Genomic DNA, 20,833 nt, shown 5'->3' with positions numbered 1-20,833 from the left:
CTGAAACGCATTTGCACGCAATGAAATTAGTTTTATTTATTTATTTACTTACATTACTCCGGTCGGCCGTAAGACGGAGTTTACTACCCCCGCCCCGCCCCGCCGCCCTGCCTCACCGCCCCGCAGCACTCCCTCCACGGGCTGCTACTGATTAAACATACTAGACACTTGTTACATAAAATTTTAGAATCAATTTAATATGTCATATTAAAAAATGCTGCAGCTTAGAATGTGTAGAAGCATGCAGTGATTCTATTTTTCCTGTAAAATAGTGTGGAAAAAATTAACAGGATGCCATAAATATCTAATTTCTGATTATTACTGTTTATTTTAGAAAAACAGATCATGAAAAGCCATTTCCATTTTCGTTGTTTAAACTGCAAATGTAAACAGGCTTTTCATCCTGTTTTTCTCCTTGGCTGCTAGCAACAGGCATTATGATTTTACAGCTCAACTGTAAGAGCTTATTGCAGTTGAGCAGCTATGTCATCTTTTATTACAGGTGACTAGCAAAGTCTCAACACGACTGTAATGGGAAATTAGCGACAGGTTTTTTTATACAGAGATTGCAGAAACCCATGCAGTATATACTTCAAATATTAAATTGTGTGGTAGGTCCATGTCTGGTCCATACCTTGAAGGTACAGGAAACAGGGCACAGCATTTTACCATGCCATACACCCACTTGCAGTGACCTAACTATCCACTGGATATAGCCCATGGGTATACCAATGGAACACTAGTTACAGATGAGACTTTCCAGCATGCCTTGTGACCAGACCCATGCACAGTATTTACTGTCTGTAGCATCAATTATAACCTCTGATCAGTAGCCTACCAAAGTGTCCATTGTGCATAGCTTCTGGCAACAGCATGTCAGTAGTCTATTCCCTCTTTGTCTTACGTGGGCATGGATACTGGGTAAATGACATGGAGCCAGGCCCTGCCCTTTGTCCAGTATCAACAGGGAATAGACAAAGGCCATGCCTTGTGAATGAATGAAAGCATGGACACTAAACTGGGCATGCCCTGTGGGGAGTAGCCCTGAAGGCATAGCTGGGACACTACTAGCAATAGAATAGGATTAGGGCATTGTCACATACCATGCATGCAATGTGTGCATTTCTGTTGTCTAAAATGGTCACAAGGCATGCCAATGTCTAGTCTCTGTGGTGCATATCTCAGGCAATGCACTGTCGATACTGTGGGCATGGGAATGGGGCAGATGGTATGGCTGAAGGTCAGGGTATGTGCTGAGTAGAATCTGTGAAAGGTACTGACAAAGCCTATTGGCACTATGGACACAGCTAAAGGGGCTATCCAGAGTGCCAGCAGCTGGTAGGATATTGTATACATAGCATAATCAAAACATGGACTTTGTTTGTTTGCTCAGCCCACCAAATATAGGGGCATAGGGACAAAGGGGATTCACAGCATGACCTGTGGACAAATGGCATGTGCATTACCTGCAAAGGCACAGGGCACATCAGGAAGTAGGGCCTACAGGACACGATTTAGGCCATGGTGTGCTTTATGCATTTAGGGATATCAGATCATACAGGCCACGGTTTGCTGCCAAGTCCTGGAGGAGGTACATACATCACATTTGCTTCACTCTTGCCCTGTGCGCATACATACATGGACACATATTACCCTCGACAAAGCATGCACAGGCAATGGCTTTTTTCAAGCTCTGTATTTGCTAAATGCATAGACAGTGATTCACCTGTTTGTAAAAGGATGCACAGCATGGTCTATGGCGACTTCCTGTCCCCACTACATATAAGACTTAGTTCTACTTTCAACAGGGTTGTCTACTAAAAACAAAGGATCTAATAAAAAAAGGTCCATACTCCTACCCACACACCTTCAAAGCATCTACTTAAAATTCTCAGCTCTAGGTGTACTTGTGAGCCTTAACAACTTCATGCGACATCACTCTTTCCTAGCCCCTGATGAATTATTGTGGCAAATTGGATTTTCTGAGGGGGGGCATAAAAAGGCCAGCCATTGTTTCTGGGTAGACTCCAAAATGTTCACATGCTACTCACGGTGCCCATTTCCTCCTGGGAACCAAAGCCAAAAACCATAAAATGTAAATTAATTGCACCCCTCCCAGGTGCTTTTGGGGCAAGATCCTGGTCCAATGTGGTTTTCCTTTGGGGTGGCCGTGGCACCCGTAAGCTATTTCTCTTTGCTTTTATATCAGCTTTTAAGGTGGTCTCCTGGCTGTAAATATCCAGCAAGTGCCTCTGCCTCTCAGTGGGGCACCCATTCTCTTAAACAAAAAATGGCAGTGGCCCCTCTGATGCGTGTGTGGTCACTGGCAGATTTCACCCATCTGGCACTCTGTCATTCAGTGCTGGTCTTGTGAGGCCAATGCCTTCGCTGCTCCTGCCTGCCTTCTTCGAGCCAGTGAGCGAGAGTTCTGATCACAGCTGTGCCTTGTTGACCTGGGGATCCTCACCATAAGGGCTAATCCAGACAGGCCCGGGGGCTTCCCAGGCCTGCTGGTAGCTGGCAGCTTGGTCTGCCTGGGACAACTTTCTGAAAATTTGACTGTGTTGATCAGGTAGGTCAATCACAGGGTAGATCCACAGCTCAGTGGCTCCTTGGCATCTCAAATCTAATTCCACTAGGGATTCCCTCACTTTCAGAGGTGTCTCCAAGTGCTTGGCGTGATGTTTGAAAAACGGAAGTCTGTGAATCCTTCTCCATGGGTACCCACCACAGGATCTGTCCTCTCTATCATGTCGGTCCTCTACTTTTCTGCAGAGTTGGTAGGGACAGCCAATAGGGTCCAAGAAGCACCAGTACAGAGTTTTCGACTGCAGGCAGGGGTTCATTGGTCTGTCATTCATCTCCATGGTTCCACTTTTTTCTCTAAGCCTCTGTCCATGTGCAGAGGTTTTTTTAAAAAGGGGGCACATTTCTTAAGATGGGCAATCCTACCCAATCCAGTAATGCCACATCACTAGTGCATTCCTGACTGACCTTTCCTATGAGCTGTCACAACTCCCCTGAACAGAATTTGGGGATTTTTCAAGATGGTAGAATCAAGTGATTTTCTTCAAGGCCTCTTCCCTTGTTCCACCTCTAACTAACACTGCAAATCTCGTTTCTTCCCTCAAAGGGAACTTGTGGGCTGGCTGGTGCCAGAATGCTGCCTGCTCCCCCTTTTTCACTGTAAGAATGGCATGCCTAGGCTTGTCAGTGAATGTCAGCTAACCATTCTATGTAGATTCCTCCCTTGCCATCTTCCTCTCCATGGAGAAGGCTAATCCCTCCCAAAAGTGCACATTGTCCAGGAAGAGGCTTTGAACTACCAGCTAGCCAGCAGAGTAATTAACTTGGCATAGGAGGGCAAATAAAACCCCAATCTCAATAGGATCGGCTTAGCAAAATATTACAAATATCAAAGATCATCAAGTAATGTGTGGCCAAATTAATGTTTTATATGCATTCAGGTCTCAGTTAAGCATGGTAAATAGTGTATCTCTGTTATGTAATTGTTAAGGTAATGAGATGTGCACAGGTAAAATAACTGCTGAAATTCAATTTTCCTAGGTTTTGCATTATAACCATAATGTCAATTTGACTGATTTTGTAAGGGAATTTAAAAGGTTTTTTTATATCGTAAGTTCAAATCTAGACTTAAGAAGAACAATAAAATAAAGGCCTTCTGAGTATGTCTGGACTTTTATAATGCTATACTTTAATTAGCTACTCCAATATTGTGCATGCCTTTGTGGTACTTAGCCTGGGTGTATTATGGTACCAATCCTTTGTGCAGTAGGTCTGCTTGCTGTCCCCACAGTGGTACTGTGTGCATAAGCATGATCAATAGTAATTTCTGTTCACAGTATTACTGCCTGCAGAGCCTTCAGAACATGTCCTGGAGTAATTTGCAGATGGCAAAGAGCATATCTTTGACATCAACACCTAAAGGGCATGGCCAATGGCTATGTCCTGTGTACAGTATTTATTTGCATCTTACCTACTAATCATGGCCTGCAACCATGTCTAGCAAGAACTGAACAGATGTTCTGGCTTTTGATCACCTCATTTTCAAAGTATGTCTTCTTGCAGTAACTCCAGGGCTATGTTCAGTAGCCAACCGCCATAGTCTTTGGAAATGAAAATAGTACATGCCCTTTGACAATTCCTTCTGCACACTATCCTGAATGGGAAATGCATTTTTTGTGGCATCCACCTACAATTTTACACCTTGGCTGATCTTAACAAAAGTTTTCAAGATTAGCCCACAGCATTTTCAAAGCCAGCTGCATCATTTATAAAGCCATCACAACCAGCACGCCTGATTATCTTGCAGACAAGTCTCGGCACAGCCGCAGTCAAGTCACCATCAGTCTGCAGACTAAGAAGTATAAAGAAATAAAAAAAACACTTGGCAGCAAACCTTTTGCATCTATACGCCCACAAACTGGAACAACATCTCCTTATGCATCGGGATTGTGTTATAGATATGCCATATACATACATTCATATAATGAAAGTTCGGTGGAACTTAAAAAAAAAAAATGTATACGGATTAGTCAAATGGCACCAAATTGCTTTCAATCAAAAAAAATCCCTTTAATGAAAATAGAGATTTACCCTTAGTTAAAGAGGCACTTTCACTCTTGCAGGCTAAGTCACATACAAGTCAGTATACTGATGTAGCAGATACGGTTAAAGACAAATTCGAATGTACACGTACAGCACAAAATGTATCATTAGCCGTAGCTCTTTAAAAAGTATGTAAGCAAAACATTTTCGGCCTTGGACCATCCATATGAAAATATGAAAGGCACAGCTTTGAAGAACTGAAATTTCAAAGGATTCATTTCACACCGTGCCTTGAACAAGTCTGCGCAGAGTACCATGCAAACCTGTTGCGTATGCTATACATCTCTTAATAGTAGAGAATGTCACACAGTAAATGTTCAATATTATTATTTTTTAGCGCTTAATGATATGTTAAGCGCTCATACAGCCATAAACAGCCACTTTAAAGCGTTACATAAGGTAAATGTGCAAATATTCCTCTCAAATAAAAAAAAATTATCGGATTACTCAATGGGACCTTTTGCTGGCTGCGTCAACCCATGTATAGAGCATCTAATTCTATAGAGCAATTTCTAAAGCCGTGTAACGAGCTGAATTATCCTAATATAATCTCTAATGTTTGCCTTATGTGGAATGTGGAAACATTTGACTCACCATAAATGGATGACATCATGTTCCAAGGAACTGATCATTGGTCCAGGTTAGGTTGTTTGCCGAAAATGAAAAATTTCTCCACAATCCGCAATGACGTGTGCAATGTAATCATCTTGTCTCTTGTATAAATGAATTCTAAGTGTTTGTTTTTACATATTTGTTTAAGAAAGCGTCTGTTTCTACTTTGCTCAGACATTATCATTAATATATGTGCGACCTGTATCAAAAGAGATAAGAGGGCTGAATTCCACAGTCCCTATTCACAAAGAGTTTGCCATCTGGTTGCTAGATTGATTGTGTTTTACTCTTCTAGTACACTTGGATTACCCCTGAATTCCAGGAATAAACCATAAATTCTATAGGAGTAAGTCCCAGCAAAGTATTGTGAATCAGGCCCTAGGACTATATGGGTGAGCACGTTGAAGAATTAAATCTCCTCCAACACTGAGCTGATGATCTTCATTTTTCGGGTTGTTCTTCTGCTGTGCCATGACATATAAAGAAAGTGTACCATTAGACTTACCAGCTGGTTTTGGTAAGCTGTCACAGCTGTAAAGACCGTCTCTGGAAAGATGAATGTCCTGAATTCTTCTGATTTCAGGTTGAGCAGAGAGGCCGTGTGGTCCTTCTTTTTAATGATGTGGACCCTGGGCTGGTACTTGTGCATTGAGTTCAGGATGATCTGAAAAGCGGGAGAGGTGTGTGATTCATGATTAAGAAATGTGGGTATTAAATTCTCTACAAACAAAAATTAACGGAAGAATCAAACAAATCAGGATGGATTAAACAAGAATGCAGATCAATAAGAAAAGAGAAACATAAATTCTCTGCTACAAAAGTAAATAAAGGTAGAATGGATCAGGTAAATGTTGTGAGGCTTTTGTCCATCATTGAGGGTCTGTGATGATTTCTTGAGTTCAAATCATGCTCCTCACCTACAATCAGTTATATTCATAAACATGACACACGATTGGGCTTATTACGAGGACCAATAAAGTGGGTATCAGTGACTACAAAGGGAGGAGTCATCTGTTATGTGTGGGACCCTGAAGGTTGTTGTAATCAAATGATGGCCTGGACTCTACAGGATCATCACCAAATGTTATAATCAAATGATGGTCCGGACTCCAAGCGTAGATTAGTTAAGTTCTTTTATTAAGATGTTAACATGAAGAAACGAGGAAAACCCCACCAGGAGCAGCCACCCTGCTGCTCAGCCCATACCCAACTGACATTCACAGACATCCAACATTCCATCCCCACCAACATTCCACTCCACACTGGCTGAGCAGCAGGTACAACAAAGGTCCTATTAGAAATGAGGGATAATTGAGAGAATCAGTAACTCCAGTCTAATTTACCACTCTTAAGGGGTGATTACGAACTTGGTGGTCCATCAGACAGCCAGACTCGCAGTGCGTGGCAGTTACCGCCGCTCTGGCGGTCTGACCGCCACAATATGAGCGCGGCAGTCCCACTGCCACAGACCCGCCGTAACCGCTGGGGATCATAGATTGCGCTGCGGTGGCACAGCGTGTGAGGCCCTAATATGCTGGTGGCGGTTCTTCGGCACCGCCAAGCATCTTAGGAGTTTGCTCACCACAACAGATTTCATGGCAGTGAGCCTCCCATGAAAGCTGTGGCAGTGAGGAAACAAAGGGGCCCTAAAATAATGGATACAGGATTTAAATTATTACCCCAGAGGAATTAATATTAGATACATAAAATTATTGTGGTATGTAAAACAAAGAAATAATATAGTATATGTTATATAAAATAATATCTATAATTAATACATATTAGAAAATATAAATGTATTGTATGTGCTATAAATTAAAAGTCTATATAATTTTAAAATAATTATTTATTTTAACATGTAATAATATACTACATTTAATATTTTGTATAAATTAAACCATTGACCTTTTCTTAAAATGTTAAAAAAAACTTACATGAACTCTACACATAACTTTTAACATAATGTAATAACTTTTAATTGAAAATAAAAATGTTACTATCTTTGGGATTTTTTTTAAATTATTCTTTAAGAAGTTTTTATAAATTAAAAAATATAGTTTAATTAATCAATTAGTCAATACACATTTAATTTAGTTACTTTGGGCCATATGTAGGAAGCCCAATACCGGTCGGTAACGGCCGATTTTCGGTAAATATCCCGTTACCGACCGGTATTCAGGCTTTTGGTATGTAGGGGGCACATTTCAGGATTCGGTAATTTACCGAATCGGTAAAATTACCGAATCCTGAAATGATATGTAGGGGGAGTGTGTGGTTGTTGTGGGGATTCGTTATTTACCACCAACTAAATGTTGGTGGTAAATGACGAATAGCTGGAAAAAAGCATTTCTTTGCACTTTGAAGTGTGCAGTGTGGCAGACATACATGCCCTTAGGGCATGTATGTGTGCCACATGTGCACACATGCAGGAATCAGGGGTGCAACAGGGTGTCACTGTGACACCCTGCCACCCTTGATTGTGCTCCCCCCATTACCGAATCGGTATTTACCGATTCGGTAATGGTAACCGGCTTCCCATTGATTCCTATGGGCCTCCTGGCCCATAGGAATCAATGGGAAGCCAGTTACCATTACCGAATCAGTAAATACGGATTCTAAATTACCGACCCATTCCTATTCGGTAAATATTACCGATGGATTACCTACATAGCATTTACCACTTCATAAATACCGAATCGGTAAAATTCGGTATTTATGAAGTGGTAAATGTTAGGCTACCTACATATGGCCCTTAATATTCTATAATATTTATTTTAATAGTTCTAGATTTATGATAAATATTTTAAATAATTTACATTTATATTTTTAGTATCATTTTTGTAAAGAACAACGAGCTTTAATATTCTCCCTATATTTTCCACTTACAGGTGAAAACTTAGTAGCAGTAACTTTACACTCATAAACCCTGATCTGCAAGGCTTCATTATGGAGTGGATCCATTTAAGTCTACACTCAGGTGTAATCTACACTCAGAAATGGTAAATAGCAAACAAAAGTTTAGATTTACACTTAGGTGCAGTAATAGTGAGTGACACTACAATGGGCCTGAGTATATTCAGACCCATTGTTGTTAATGGTCACACATATAAATACATTGTCAATTATCATATTCTAACACAAAATTTTATTTTATTAACTATCTACCCAAATATGAGTCTGGTGCAGATATCACCATTAAGTTTGCTTCTTTTACACCATATAGTCATACTAATTGGTACATGTATTTATACCACATATTCATACACACATGTACGTTTATACCACACATTCATATTTATTATTGCATGCATTGATACTCACACATGCATTTATACCCAGATATACTTCTAAGCATGTGCATTTATACCACATAGTTACACACACATGCCTTTATAACACGGAGTCGTACTCAAAGGTGCATGCATGTCTATAGTCATACATACATGGCCGTGCTGGTCCAATTCATTGTTTGTGAGCTTCACTTTTTCAAAAGACACCATCTGCTTCAGCAGCTGTTCCCCCGTGAACGGAGAGTCCGGATGCACGTACAACCTGCAGAAAGAAATGGATGCATCTGTCTTATGTTGGAGCACAGTCTATCAATGTTCCTACCGATTACATGCATCAAGGCAATACAATACCACACACCTCTCTAAGCCGTCTTTGGACCCTAAATATGGTCACTCCCAGTGCTTTAAATGGGACGGTGCTGTCTGGTATTGAGTACCGGCATGTTTTTATTATGAGAAGGAGAGTATCTGCACTTCTCAAGGGAAATGTAATACTTTTAGTTGGAGAGTACCATCACTTCTCAGAAACAAGCAGGTACTCTGGCACAGAGTACCTTCACTTCTATTTTCCCCTTTCAAGCACTGGTCACTCCTCTGTGCCTGCTCTACCTTACTTTAATTCCGGCTCCTAATTCCCCCCATCCTTTCTGTTGGCATGAGCACGTGAGCAGCAATCCTCCTGACTCAAAACATGGCATACTCAAAGAGAAGAATGAATACATAGTGCGAGGTGCCATAAGTGTGGGCTGTAGCGGCACATTCTAATGACCAGATGCATCTTAAGGCTTGACAGGAAGATAGGCTTTTAAGGTAGGAATAAGCAGTAGACTACACCTTAACACATTTTGAGGAATAAACAAAAATGAAGGCATAGCCCAGACCTAGTGCTTGGGCGGAAAATAAAGCATGATGGTAAATCGTAGCATGACCAGAAAGTGAAGCATCACAGGAAAAAGATATAACTTTAAGAGGGGACATGACCTGAAACAACGTCAATACCATATGATAACTCCAAACAACATTTAGTAAGGTATGTTAAGAATATGAGCCCTCACAGGAAGCTAAGCATGGCGAGAAATAAAAAATGATGAGAAGGGCGGATGAGAACTTGAGCGAGAAATGAAAAATGATGAGAAGGGAGGATGAGAGCTTGAACATGTTAATTATTACTGGAACAAGAGGCATGACTAGAAATAGAAACATGACCAGAAAATGAGGTATGACAAGTAAATGAGTCATTATCTGAAAAGGAAGGCTGATCAGTAGGTGAGAAAATCATAGTAGTAGGGGAAAATCAGACATGACAAAAATATAATAAATGATCATCAAATGATGTGTGATCAGAAAATGAGGCAAGCCCAAAAACTAAGGCATGAAAACAATGTGAGACATGGCCACAGGCTGGGGCATTGGCAGACACCTGGTATATATCCAGAACTTGAGGCATGCACACAGTGCTTACTTTGTGAAAGAATGAGTGACGTTTTCTGAAGCTCTGCTTAGAACCCACTGCCGGCGCTTTTACATGTCAGCTCGCTGAATACCAAGGCTGTGTAGTCTGGAATCCACCTCATGCCTCTTTAATTGACTAACAGACAACCCCTGCTCCTTATTCTCACTATTGCAGGTTCTTGCTATCCCTTTGTGAGGGTTTTACGCCCTTCTCTTTCTCCTTCTTTCCCCTTTGTTTTTCCATCTCTTGCTCTTGGGAAATGTCCGATGAGGAAAAATAATCCCCAAAGAAGAGTGTTAGTGAAATCCCCTGGCAAGCACCTGCTCAAGAGAAGCACGACCAGAGCCATGTCTAAAAACGTGTCGGTTAACCAGAAAGGTGGGTGATTGCCAGACATGGAGGCATGAACAACAAGTACAGTATTAGAATGAAACTATTTGCAACAACAATAGAATGAGTCTTCTACCTATACCTTGTGTTTCCAAATCAATCACACTTTGGACAACAACAAAATAAGGTTATGGAAAAGAGATAAAAGATATAGGTAGGAGACTCATTCTATTGTTGTTGCAAATATTTAACAGTTGGGAAGGTGCACAAGTCCATACTTCTCCCTGTCCCTTTGTTTCATTAGAATGAAATTAGGCATGATTAAAAAGTGAGGGTATGAACAGAATGTTCCATTAAATGCTTTGTGAGCAGCATATGACAAAAACTAAACTATTGAAGATCTTAGCACCTATTAAAAGAAGACTCACCACTCCAAAAGTGAAACCTTGCGAGAGTAGGTTCAGTCATGTTTCTTCTCTTATTCTTTTTTATTTCAGGCCATTTGTGGCACTATGCCGGTTGTTGCCAGGCATGGTCTATTAACTGATCCCTGCTCACGACCCAAGCAACTGACTACACAAAAGGCAGACTGTACCTCTTCTTCATAGGAGGTCAGTTCCCTTGATGATCCTTTGTTTTAAACAAAAAGTCTCAAAACATTTATGTTTTCAAGATCCAATTGGACATACCAGCTAGGGCCACTAAGCACACCTCACAGTTCCTAACTCTGGAAGAGGTTTATTGTATGATGCTGATATCAATTTCCCAAACTAATTCGATCCTGCTCAATTCCTCGCTGCCTACTAGCACGTTTACAGCTCACGCAGAAAGAATTGTTTTGTTAGTGGCATCAATTTAATAACTAGGACCCACATTCAACACACAAAGACATACCTTGCAGGTAAAGGAGGGTCAGCCTTTCCAGCCACCAGCCAGGAAGATCTGTGATAGGCATAGCGATATCTCTTATTGTCCACAGGGACGATGTCCATCAGCACTATGTACTTGGCCTCTGGGTCCACTCCCAGAAAGGAAACTCGAATGGTAGGGAACATTCTCCTTAAAAACACAAACAGGAAGAAGGGATTGAACATATTGCCACCTTCACAGGACTGTCTTTCTTTGCTCTTTCTCACCCTCTCTCTGTTTCTCTGTTTCTCCTGTTTTTCTCTCTTTCATTAGGACTCTTTTCTTCTGTAGTCACTCCATTTCACATGTGATATGTTTTTTAATATTACAGTCTTTTACTGTTCCTTGCTGTACAGTTTAGAGATGTTAAAGGGCCTACCTTCGTGTTCTTACGGTGTTTCAGCTATTCTTTGGGTAATATAAAGTGCATCTTACCTTAAAATAGCTTATTTGTGCAATCTCCTATTTTGATTTTTACTACTTAATATTCTATTTTACACCACTTTGTATTTTTAAACTCTCTTGTTGTTGAACTGAAAGTATAATTCTGTCCGTATTCAATGCAAATTGGTAAATTCAGTTTTCTTTTGTTAAAGAGATGCATCCATGGAAAAAATAAACACAAAATAACTACCACGCAGATCACAATCAGTTTAGATTTTTTTTATTAGGGTCTATCTGGCAAAGACAACACATCAATTAAAAACATGCTAGTATTGAAAATAACAAGGAACAAAAACAGGAGGAAGCCTGTTAACCCAGTTGAGACCCGGGTAATTGTGTATAAACCGACAACAATGTCTCAACCGGTAATTATTAAGTAAGACAGATACAATAGAAAAACAAATCAATATGAGAGAGAGGGTAAAAAGGGAGACCACAAAAGTGAGTGAAAAAAGGGATAAATGTGCACTACCCTACACTGACGGATTAGTTCCGTAGAAGCTGATGTTCCGTCCCTCCATACACATCGTGGTTCCGTCCCGTGGACACCTTTCATTCTCACATTTGCCCCATAAGCGACAGGAGGCTTTACCTAAATACACGCATTCCCTGCGTGCTACATGGACTTCATGTCTCCTACTTGACCAAGCCCGGATTTCTTTGGCTTGATGCGCTCAAATCTTTCTGGCTCCATGGTACCATCCCAGACCCAGCCCGGATTTCTTTGGCTTGATGCGCTCAAATCTTTCTGGCTCCACGGTACCATCCCAGACCAAGCCCGGATTCCTTTGACTTGATTCGCTCCAATCTGACTGGCTCCCCACAACCATCCCATCACTTACTATATCCATGTAACCCGGTCCTGATGATGACGTGAAATTGCACAGGTCGTAATGCCATCGACCCTCCAGCGCAATTGTGGGCGTTACTGTGGTTTCCTTACACAGCTGAATCTTTTTCAGTACAACTATCTGCTGACTGTTTTCGTGACCTTCGACTTATTTGTATTTTGCGCCGATTACGCTGTTTCTTCACCTTGCCTTCTGTCACTGCGCCATTCACCTCCTTCATGAGCACGAACGTGCACACCTACAATTGGGTTACCTATGCATATATTGTAATGTAGTGCTGATATACTACTTGCATTCCAGATAGATTTACCCCTTTTTTCACTCGCTTTTGTGGTCTCCCTTTTTACCCTCTCTCTAATATTGAAAATAAGTCATCACAGAAACGTAGTCCCAGTTGTCGTTCTCGAGTTATAGCCTACAGTGCCTTAAGCAAGTATAGAAAGGGCGTGGACATTTAAAGAGGTCTTAGATTATTATTACACTTGTGAGACTAAAAGGCATGAACAGAATTACTGTTATCTGCACTAGGTGTTTCAAAAGAAGTTTGGGAGATCTCAAAATTATACTAGTATTCTCTGATCTTATTATGTAAGATTTAGAGTTGAGCAAAACTTTTGCGTTTGTGAGCATCTCAAAGATGCTGTGAGCAAAGCTCAATTTGCTTCAGTGCCGTCTTTGGCCCCCATCACCTCTGGCCGGGTGTATTCCAATATGCACGACAACTCCAGTCAACACAAATATCAGAATTACAACTCATGCAGGGAAAAAACACATTTTGTGACATACGTATTTCGGCGCAGAAAGCACTGACATCTGTTGGCCATTCCCCATCATGAATGGAATCCCACAAATGGACATATTTATCGCACTTAACAAATAACGCTCGCACAATTGAACTTCAGGTAACAGTCCATCAATTCTCCGTGGCGTTCCAATTTGGGAACGTTTATGATATAAAACAGGCACCACTAAAAGGCAACACCATATACGACATTAATGTACATCTAAAAAGGAACACGTGTGTTGAAATCAGATACATCAATGTATTTACACAATCACAGCAATCCACATCTTAAAAATAACAGACAAACGCGTGTTTATATTTTTCACCGAAATATCAAAACTTAAAATATGAAGAGTAACATGTGAGACTATACATGATACAATAATTTAAGTTATGCGCCATAAAGCCACGTTGCACAAACAAAAGGGTGGGGAACGCTGGGATATTTCAGATCGCCATCAGATTTTGAATAATAGAATTAGAAGGGAATAACAATTGCTTTAATTGCAAGTTCTGACAAGGGCTTCTCGTGTCCACTCACACGGAATCTATGATCTTATATGGCATTCACCCGGCCTTAGGCATCCACATACATTTTCTTTACGTTTTTGGTGAGTCTACACCCTCAGCTGGACAACGGATGCGAGTCCTGAAGATTGAATACATTAGTGGATTCAGCTTTGATTGATAATATGAAGATGTGGTTTCTGTATTTCCACCTGAGTAGAGTAACCTCAGGATAATGCACTGTGTAGGTTTGGGCGACAAGGGTGTTTTGCTGCACTTATTCCTGAAATCTGCACCGAGAGAAACCGTGTTCACAAGATAAACAAGCTACACATGATATTCAGGGTACTGGCCTGTGAAGGGAAAATGAAATGAAATAAACACAACTTATGAGGCGCAAACAAATGCCTGAAGGCGTCAAGGCGCTGATAGGTGTTAGTATTAGGAAGGAAATCCTATGACCTAAAGATGCCCAAACACAGTCAGTTATTGTATTGCTGCAATAAACTCAAAGTGGCTTCTATGGTGATTGGATGCTTGAGGCTGACTCTGTGTTTATCATTGTGAAGTGAGTGTTTTGAGGCTGCTCTGCATTGCAGACGGAAACTTCACTGACTAATGCAGTCATGATAAGCAGACGACGTGAGTTCTCTGTCATGCCATAAGAACCTCAGTGGGACAGAAGGGAGCTGCCCCGTGGTGCACAAGACTGGGGGCGAGAGCATAAGGGTATGTGCAGCTCACTCACTGCCTCTTGCAGTTTCCTATGCTTGTTCTCTAATTAGCACAAACACTGAAAGGCGCCTAATGATAGGGGCTGCTTTCCAGTCTGGCTCAATGAATCATGGGCCCTAAAACAAGCAACAAAGCGTCCATGTAACCTGGATTCTTAATAAAGAGAATATACACAGAGCCACCGATTGGTTGGAAGTGGGCCTATTATACCCATGAACCCTGGTGTTACTGCATCTGCTGCACTGTTGATAGCTAGGCCACTGCACTACAGGGGAAGACAAAATCTGAAAGGGTCAATCTTTCCTATGGCCCTCTTCCTTATTTTGTTCTCAAGTTTACTATTAGCTTATACTGAAATGAAACCGGCATATCTTTATTGTTTTACACATAAGCAGATACGGATTCCCGCGAAACTGATCTCAGCAACTCACCGCAATGCCTCAGAGGGTTCTCTGATGACAGTACTGTAACCTGAGTGTGGGTGAATCACTCCCACCTCAATATTGAATAATACATCTATAAAACAAGCCATTGTTGAAAAAATCTCTTCAAGAGAGATTCATTTAGCATTGGCTTGGCTGGTGTTTATTACATAGAACTAATGTGGTTTACTGACTTTAGCATATTTTAGATTATTCGTACATTTCCTGGCTAAACTAATGTTTTCTGAGGAGTCTAATGAATTAAAAGAGAAAGCTAGTGTTTTAGTGGTCTTGATCTGTCTCTTTTAGTTTATAGTTTATACAAGCTTCCTAATATATGGACTATTTTGGAATATTGTGGTATTCTTGTCATCTTTCTAAGGTTATTAGCAAAAACCGTTTTCACCACAATGAGGCATCTTGAGGACAAGTAAATATCAGAGGGGTCTTATGGATTGGGAAAAGTGAGCAGTTCCCCAGGGTCCTCACCTTCCAAGGGCCCCCTGTGAAAGTGATTTGCCTCTCTATATAACCTCTATTTGTCCATCTTCCCCTCTAGTTTGACTGTTGTTGTGTGACTCCGTTTCTGATCATTTAAGTTATAATTCAAAATTGTTTGATACTTGGAGGCTTGAATAAGAAGAACATGGGTAATAACAGTGAAAGTTCTTCCGAACAGGAGGGACCTAAAAAATGTGTCTTTCCCAGGACCCAAAAAAACCCCGAAGATGACATTGGCCACTATGCAAGTAGTTCTTGTCAAGTTTGTTTGTCTGTAACCTCCTATATCTTAGAGTACAGGGAGGCATCCTTCTGACCAGGTTGTGTCTGTAGTTTCTGCTGCTGATTCAAGCAAAGCGCTAATGCATTATTCACTATGAGGCTAGAATACTCTGTCTATTTGTTTTTCACTATTAGAAGGCAGCATACAAAACTTTGTAAAAGCGCTAAACCTTCCAATAAAAAATCATAATTATGAAAATGGTTGTGATTACTATAATGTAATGTTGACAACGGTTCGAAAAAGAACTATGAATGAACCCATAGGAAGGGATCAAATACAAAACTACCTTCAGGTAAAAGTGAAGATGAAGAAACCAAAATGACCTGATCTAACTAAAATGAATTTTACAGTAACTTTGTGGGCTGTTTCAGCTCGTTTTAAATGTTGATGGGCAGGAAATATTGTAAGTCACTGATGAGTTATATGACTATTGAGCAGAATGAAGCAAAAAGCTGTATTGCTGTCACAAAATTCCGGGCTAATTTGTGATATTTATTTTTCTATTAGAGGGGTGCATGATTTCTTATTGTAAATGGTCACCCTTGCCTCCTCATATAGGCAGGCCACTTATAAACATCGTGAAAGTTGTCAACTGTCCACTAAAATTCATGATCTGAAATTGTTTGTCATGCTGACCACAATAATGTTGGCAACAATTAGTACTTTCTATTAGTAATACTGACGATTAATGCTATAATAGTTATGATTGTATTGACACTCAATTATTGATTTGTTTAATTAGTCTCTTCTAAACTATAGCTGTACTTAAAACAATGGAAAATGTCATAAGTAGCCATTTCTACGAGTGAAGATGATGATAATAAGAGTTACCTAATATATATCAAGGCACTTCTCAGATTTCTCACTTTTATATTTTAGTTGTTTCTAAATAGCGACAGAGAATGTTGTTGCTGTACCAAGATGGTTTACTGCCAAACGACCATTCCCTGTGTTCCACAAAACAAATATCGTGGGCAACACAGCAGAATGTTGCTATACATGTGGAATAAAGTAACCCTTTTCAAACAGTATAACCCACTGACCACATGGAGAAACAAGGCTGAGGGCTGAATTACTTTGCAAGGTCACAGATGTCCACAGTTACTTGCAAAATCTATTCATGTATGATTACAGTCGCTGCCTTCGCCTTTTCAAAATGTGTTCTTTTTCACCCTCTAATGTAAGAGAACAACGAGCTGCTGATCTGAAGTGAGGATATAAACATCTCAATGTACATTGGCTATGTGTTGCAAAGATCATTATCTTTACCAGATAGAGACTGATTGTTAGGGAGAATAAGTTCATATGAATGTGGATATGAAAAGCTAGTCATCGTTTCAAATGAGCGACAGTTGGCGTTCGGCTCATGGAGTAACTTTTCAAAATGGTTACTGGCTGTGGTAGCAGGCATTGCAACATCACAACTCAACTGTAAATTATAACAGCAGAAAATCTGTGTCATGATTTTATTATATGAGGTAGTGACGTCACAAATAGACTGCAATAAGTATGTTAAATGCAATTCTTATACGGGTATTGCATGCTTCCATGTATTTCAATATAGGACATCCAGCAATAGGATAATGGCTGAGCATCTTCTACATTCAACATTTAGGAAGTTCTCGATTACCAAAAATGCAACCTACTTGTATAACACATTTAAAGGAAATATGCCAAATACCAGAATGATGTTGCCAAGAGGGCTTAAAGAACTGAACATTTTACACCAAATGATTTGGACTTCATACATCCTTAGATGGACAAAGATTTCTCCAGTAGACGAGGACTATTTGATTGTAGCACTATGAGTGGACCAAGAGACCTATTGGCATCCTAGAAATGGAAAACACCATAAAATGTAATATGAAAGATCATCAAACTGAACCCTGGGTAGCCATCAATGTCAGCATCTAAAACTGGGATCTGAGAGAATTATTATGATTTGAGGATTCCTTTGTTGTAAAGTAATGGTGCTCATTGAAGTGCATCTGCATTTTAAAAAAAATCTTAATACCTAAATCAATACTGATAATTAATTTGAATTCTTATGTCAAGGACCAAATAAAATTGTGACTGATCGTCCAACACATTGAACAACAAAACAGCCATGAATGACTGTTCTATACTAAAACTTAATTTATGGTTGAAAAAGAATGGTTGCTTTCCCAGCAATCCCTTGAAGCAAGCATTGGAAAGCCAAATGTTCTGGCTTGCATTTTAAGTCCAGGCTAAAACATAAAAAACCCAACTAAAGTGAAATTAAATACGTGTTGCCACATACAACGAATCTTTAAGATAAATAACTTAATATATGATTATCAGGTGTTCTTTTGAGATGTAAAACAGTCCCTCGTGGATTGCAATACACTCCATTGAAAGGATGATACAACAAGAGTCAATGGCATGAGGTGAGACATTAATAATCTTATGGATGGAGCAAAAGCTGACTCTATGTATGTTTTAAATAATTGGTAACAATAGGTCTTACAGACAGCTCTATCATCATGCCAGACCTAAAAAGGCCACTCTGGGTCATCAATCCTCAGAAGAAAGTGTTGCCATTACAGATTGCCAACTAGAGCTTTGGTCTCTTGAAACAAGAAGCTCTTGAGTATCATGAGTGAACGTTTCAATCTCACAAAATAACAAAATCCCTTTATTCTGTAAGCTTTCTTAATCTCTCTCACTAGAAACATAGGAAGAAGCTTGTGTACTGTTACTCGCACGTTGGTGAAAAAACAGAAACCTGCTGGTAACACCACCAAGCCAGAGTGCAACCTGATTGTTTGTAAATAGTGCAGCACATAAGCCGGTTACAAAATGAAATTCCATGCAGAGCTTAAATAAACATGCCTCTCAAAAAAAGATGTACTTCCTATTGTGTCAGGTTTTAATAGAATACTTTCTTTACAAGAAGAAATAACATACGCTCCTCCTCATCCCCCAGGATGTCCAAGTGAAATTTAATTGTTTCTAAGAAGGAAAAGAAATGAAGCCAGAAATTGATTTCAGACATATCAATTGTATGAGGAACTCCCAAGAGAAAAGACTGTGTGATTAGTGTAAATATCATAAATGCACAATATACAACACTCTTAAGAAACACATAAAAAAAATCTTTAATAAAGCAAACAAAGGATTTTCTCTCCCATTAGATCTCTCCTTGACACACTGGTGCTTTGCAAATATACATAAAGGAATATGCCACGTTACATAGCATGCTTTTTTAATGCATGCTATTACAACGAAGTCATTACAACAACCGCGTTGTAACAACGCATGACATTACAACGCAAGTCGGAACAACGACTGGCTCTACGGGGGAGCTGGATGTTGGAATAGTATAATTTACTATTCCAACTCCAGTCTGTGCAACAGTGGGGAAGGTGTTGGATTTTAAATCCAACACCTTCTGACCCCTAGAGCAAGTCGTTGTTCCGACTTGCGTTGTAATGGCATGCGTTGTAATGGCATGCGTTGTGTTGCATGCGGTGTAAACGATGTTTCCCTACATAAAGCAATTCTGGCTATAATGAAAGTCAGCAACATCACAAAGATAGTTTATTTTGCATAAAAATGCATTAATACCCCAAAACCAAGACATTTTAATACACCAGTTCCAGTTACTAATTTATTCATGAGAGTGCCTTCAGCTTGTTAAAACCTGAAATAAATCCATAATGCCTCCTTTAGACGGACAGACATTTTGAGTCTTATCATGACAGCTCAATAGTCAGTCATAAATCTTCCTCATCTAAAACACTGATGGGAAGATTCACCTTGCTTTACACAAAAGATTCAAGACGCTTGACAGAATTGGCCAGCAGAATGGGTTTGCTGTTTGTCTCAATTTACAATCTTTCTGGCTCCCTTAAGTAAAGACACAATCTAAGATGAAAGTATCAGCATTTCAGAAAGGGCCCACACTAGACCAATATTATTTCAATTTTTGGACGAGAAGGAATAACTCTAACACCTGACCTCGTCATGTAATAGAGCAGATACATTTAGGAAGGATCAAAATGTAGTCATATCATCAGAATTCAGCCACATTGGTTTGTGAGAGTGGCAACACTGCACGTTAAATGGTAGAAAATAGTCACATTAGCTACAAAAAGACTTTGGAAAGAGTATAATTGACCTTTCTGAATAACCCTACATTTTCAAATACACTTTTCATGAGCAGGAAATGATTCCAAACTGCTGTTTGTAGGCTTACAAGGGAGTGGAGGCAAATTGTATGTCAGATTAAGTGCTCTGGATTTACTCATTTATGTGCCGAATACCCATATTTAAGCCTCTTAACCCATCTCCACTCACTCTCCATATTGCTGTAGGATGAGGACATTTGCATTCTATATTGTTATGGATGCCCTGATTCCAGAAAATCTTATTGGGCATTACTGATAAAGCATAGATTGATCTCATGAGACTATGTCCTGCATATGATCGGGTCCTCAAGCCTTACAATAAAATTAAGAATATTCACAAAGGTTTACCAGGGACATCAAAAGAGACTTTGTTGTGGTAGAATACTACTTATATTATCTCCGATTTGCCAATATTTAAATCAATGTTTGTTGCATAGTTTGTTAAAAACATTTACCGTATCAATCCACGCAGTAAACAATAGTGTCAATACCATTTCAATGAACAAATTAAAACCAAATAGCCATCTCATTACGCAATAATTTAAAAAGCTGCCTTACTTAACCTTAAATCATTTTAACAAACAATGCAACACCTATGGGAGAAGTAGTAGTTTCGAGTCTGAATAAATTATTTCAAAGCATTGTCAACTGTCTTTATATCAGCTTGCATAAAAACTGTTCTGAAATATTTGTTTACAATTTCTCGATGCGGTTGGACATGTCAAAAGTAAATGTGAGGTTTTATCTTGTTGTTTGAGGTTGCACAACAATTTAAAAATGGCAAATTCAGTTTGGCATTTGGTACTTTTTGAAAAGGTCAGTTCTCATTAGAATCAGATGGTCTCCTAATTCTGGGCATGGTCCTTTCTTTAAAGTGCCGTTCTGCCAATAACACAGGCGATTGTGTTTGCAGGCATTGAAGTGCCTTCTTG

The 20,833-nt window shown here is 39.7% G+C and overlaps 1 protein-coding gene across 4 annotated transcripts in view; it reads right to left on the bottom strand.

The window, feature by feature from the left end:
* TBX20 (T-box transcription factor 20) overlaps positions 1 to 20,833 on the bottom strand; it is a 117,886-nt gene that overhangs the window by 64,356 nt on the left and 32,697 nt on the right. For all 4 annotated transcript variants that reach the window (XM_085607482.1, XM_085607484.1, XM_085607485.1 and 1 more), the window contains exons 3-5: positions 11,209 to 11,373; positions 8,685 to 8,793; positions 5,747 to 5,905 (exon numbers count right to left, since the gene is read on the bottom strand). In XM_085607482.1, coding sequence (XP_085463608.1) covers positions 5,747 to 5,905; positions 8,685 to 8,793; positions 11,209 to 11,373 — 433 coding nt within the window. The remainder of the gene's footprint in view (positions 1 to 5,746; positions 5,906 to 8,684; positions 8,794 to 11,208; positions 11,374 to 20,833) is intronic.

This window comes from Triturus cristatus, chromosome 5_2, assembly GCF_964204655.1.
Source record: "Triturus cristatus chromosome 5_2, aTriCri1.1, whole genome shotgun sequence".
Taxonomy (NCBI): Eukaryota; Metazoa; Chordata; class Amphibia; order Caudata; family Salamandridae; genus Triturus; species Triturus cristatus.
This window is presented reverse-complemented; position numbering and strand designations above follow the sequence as displayed.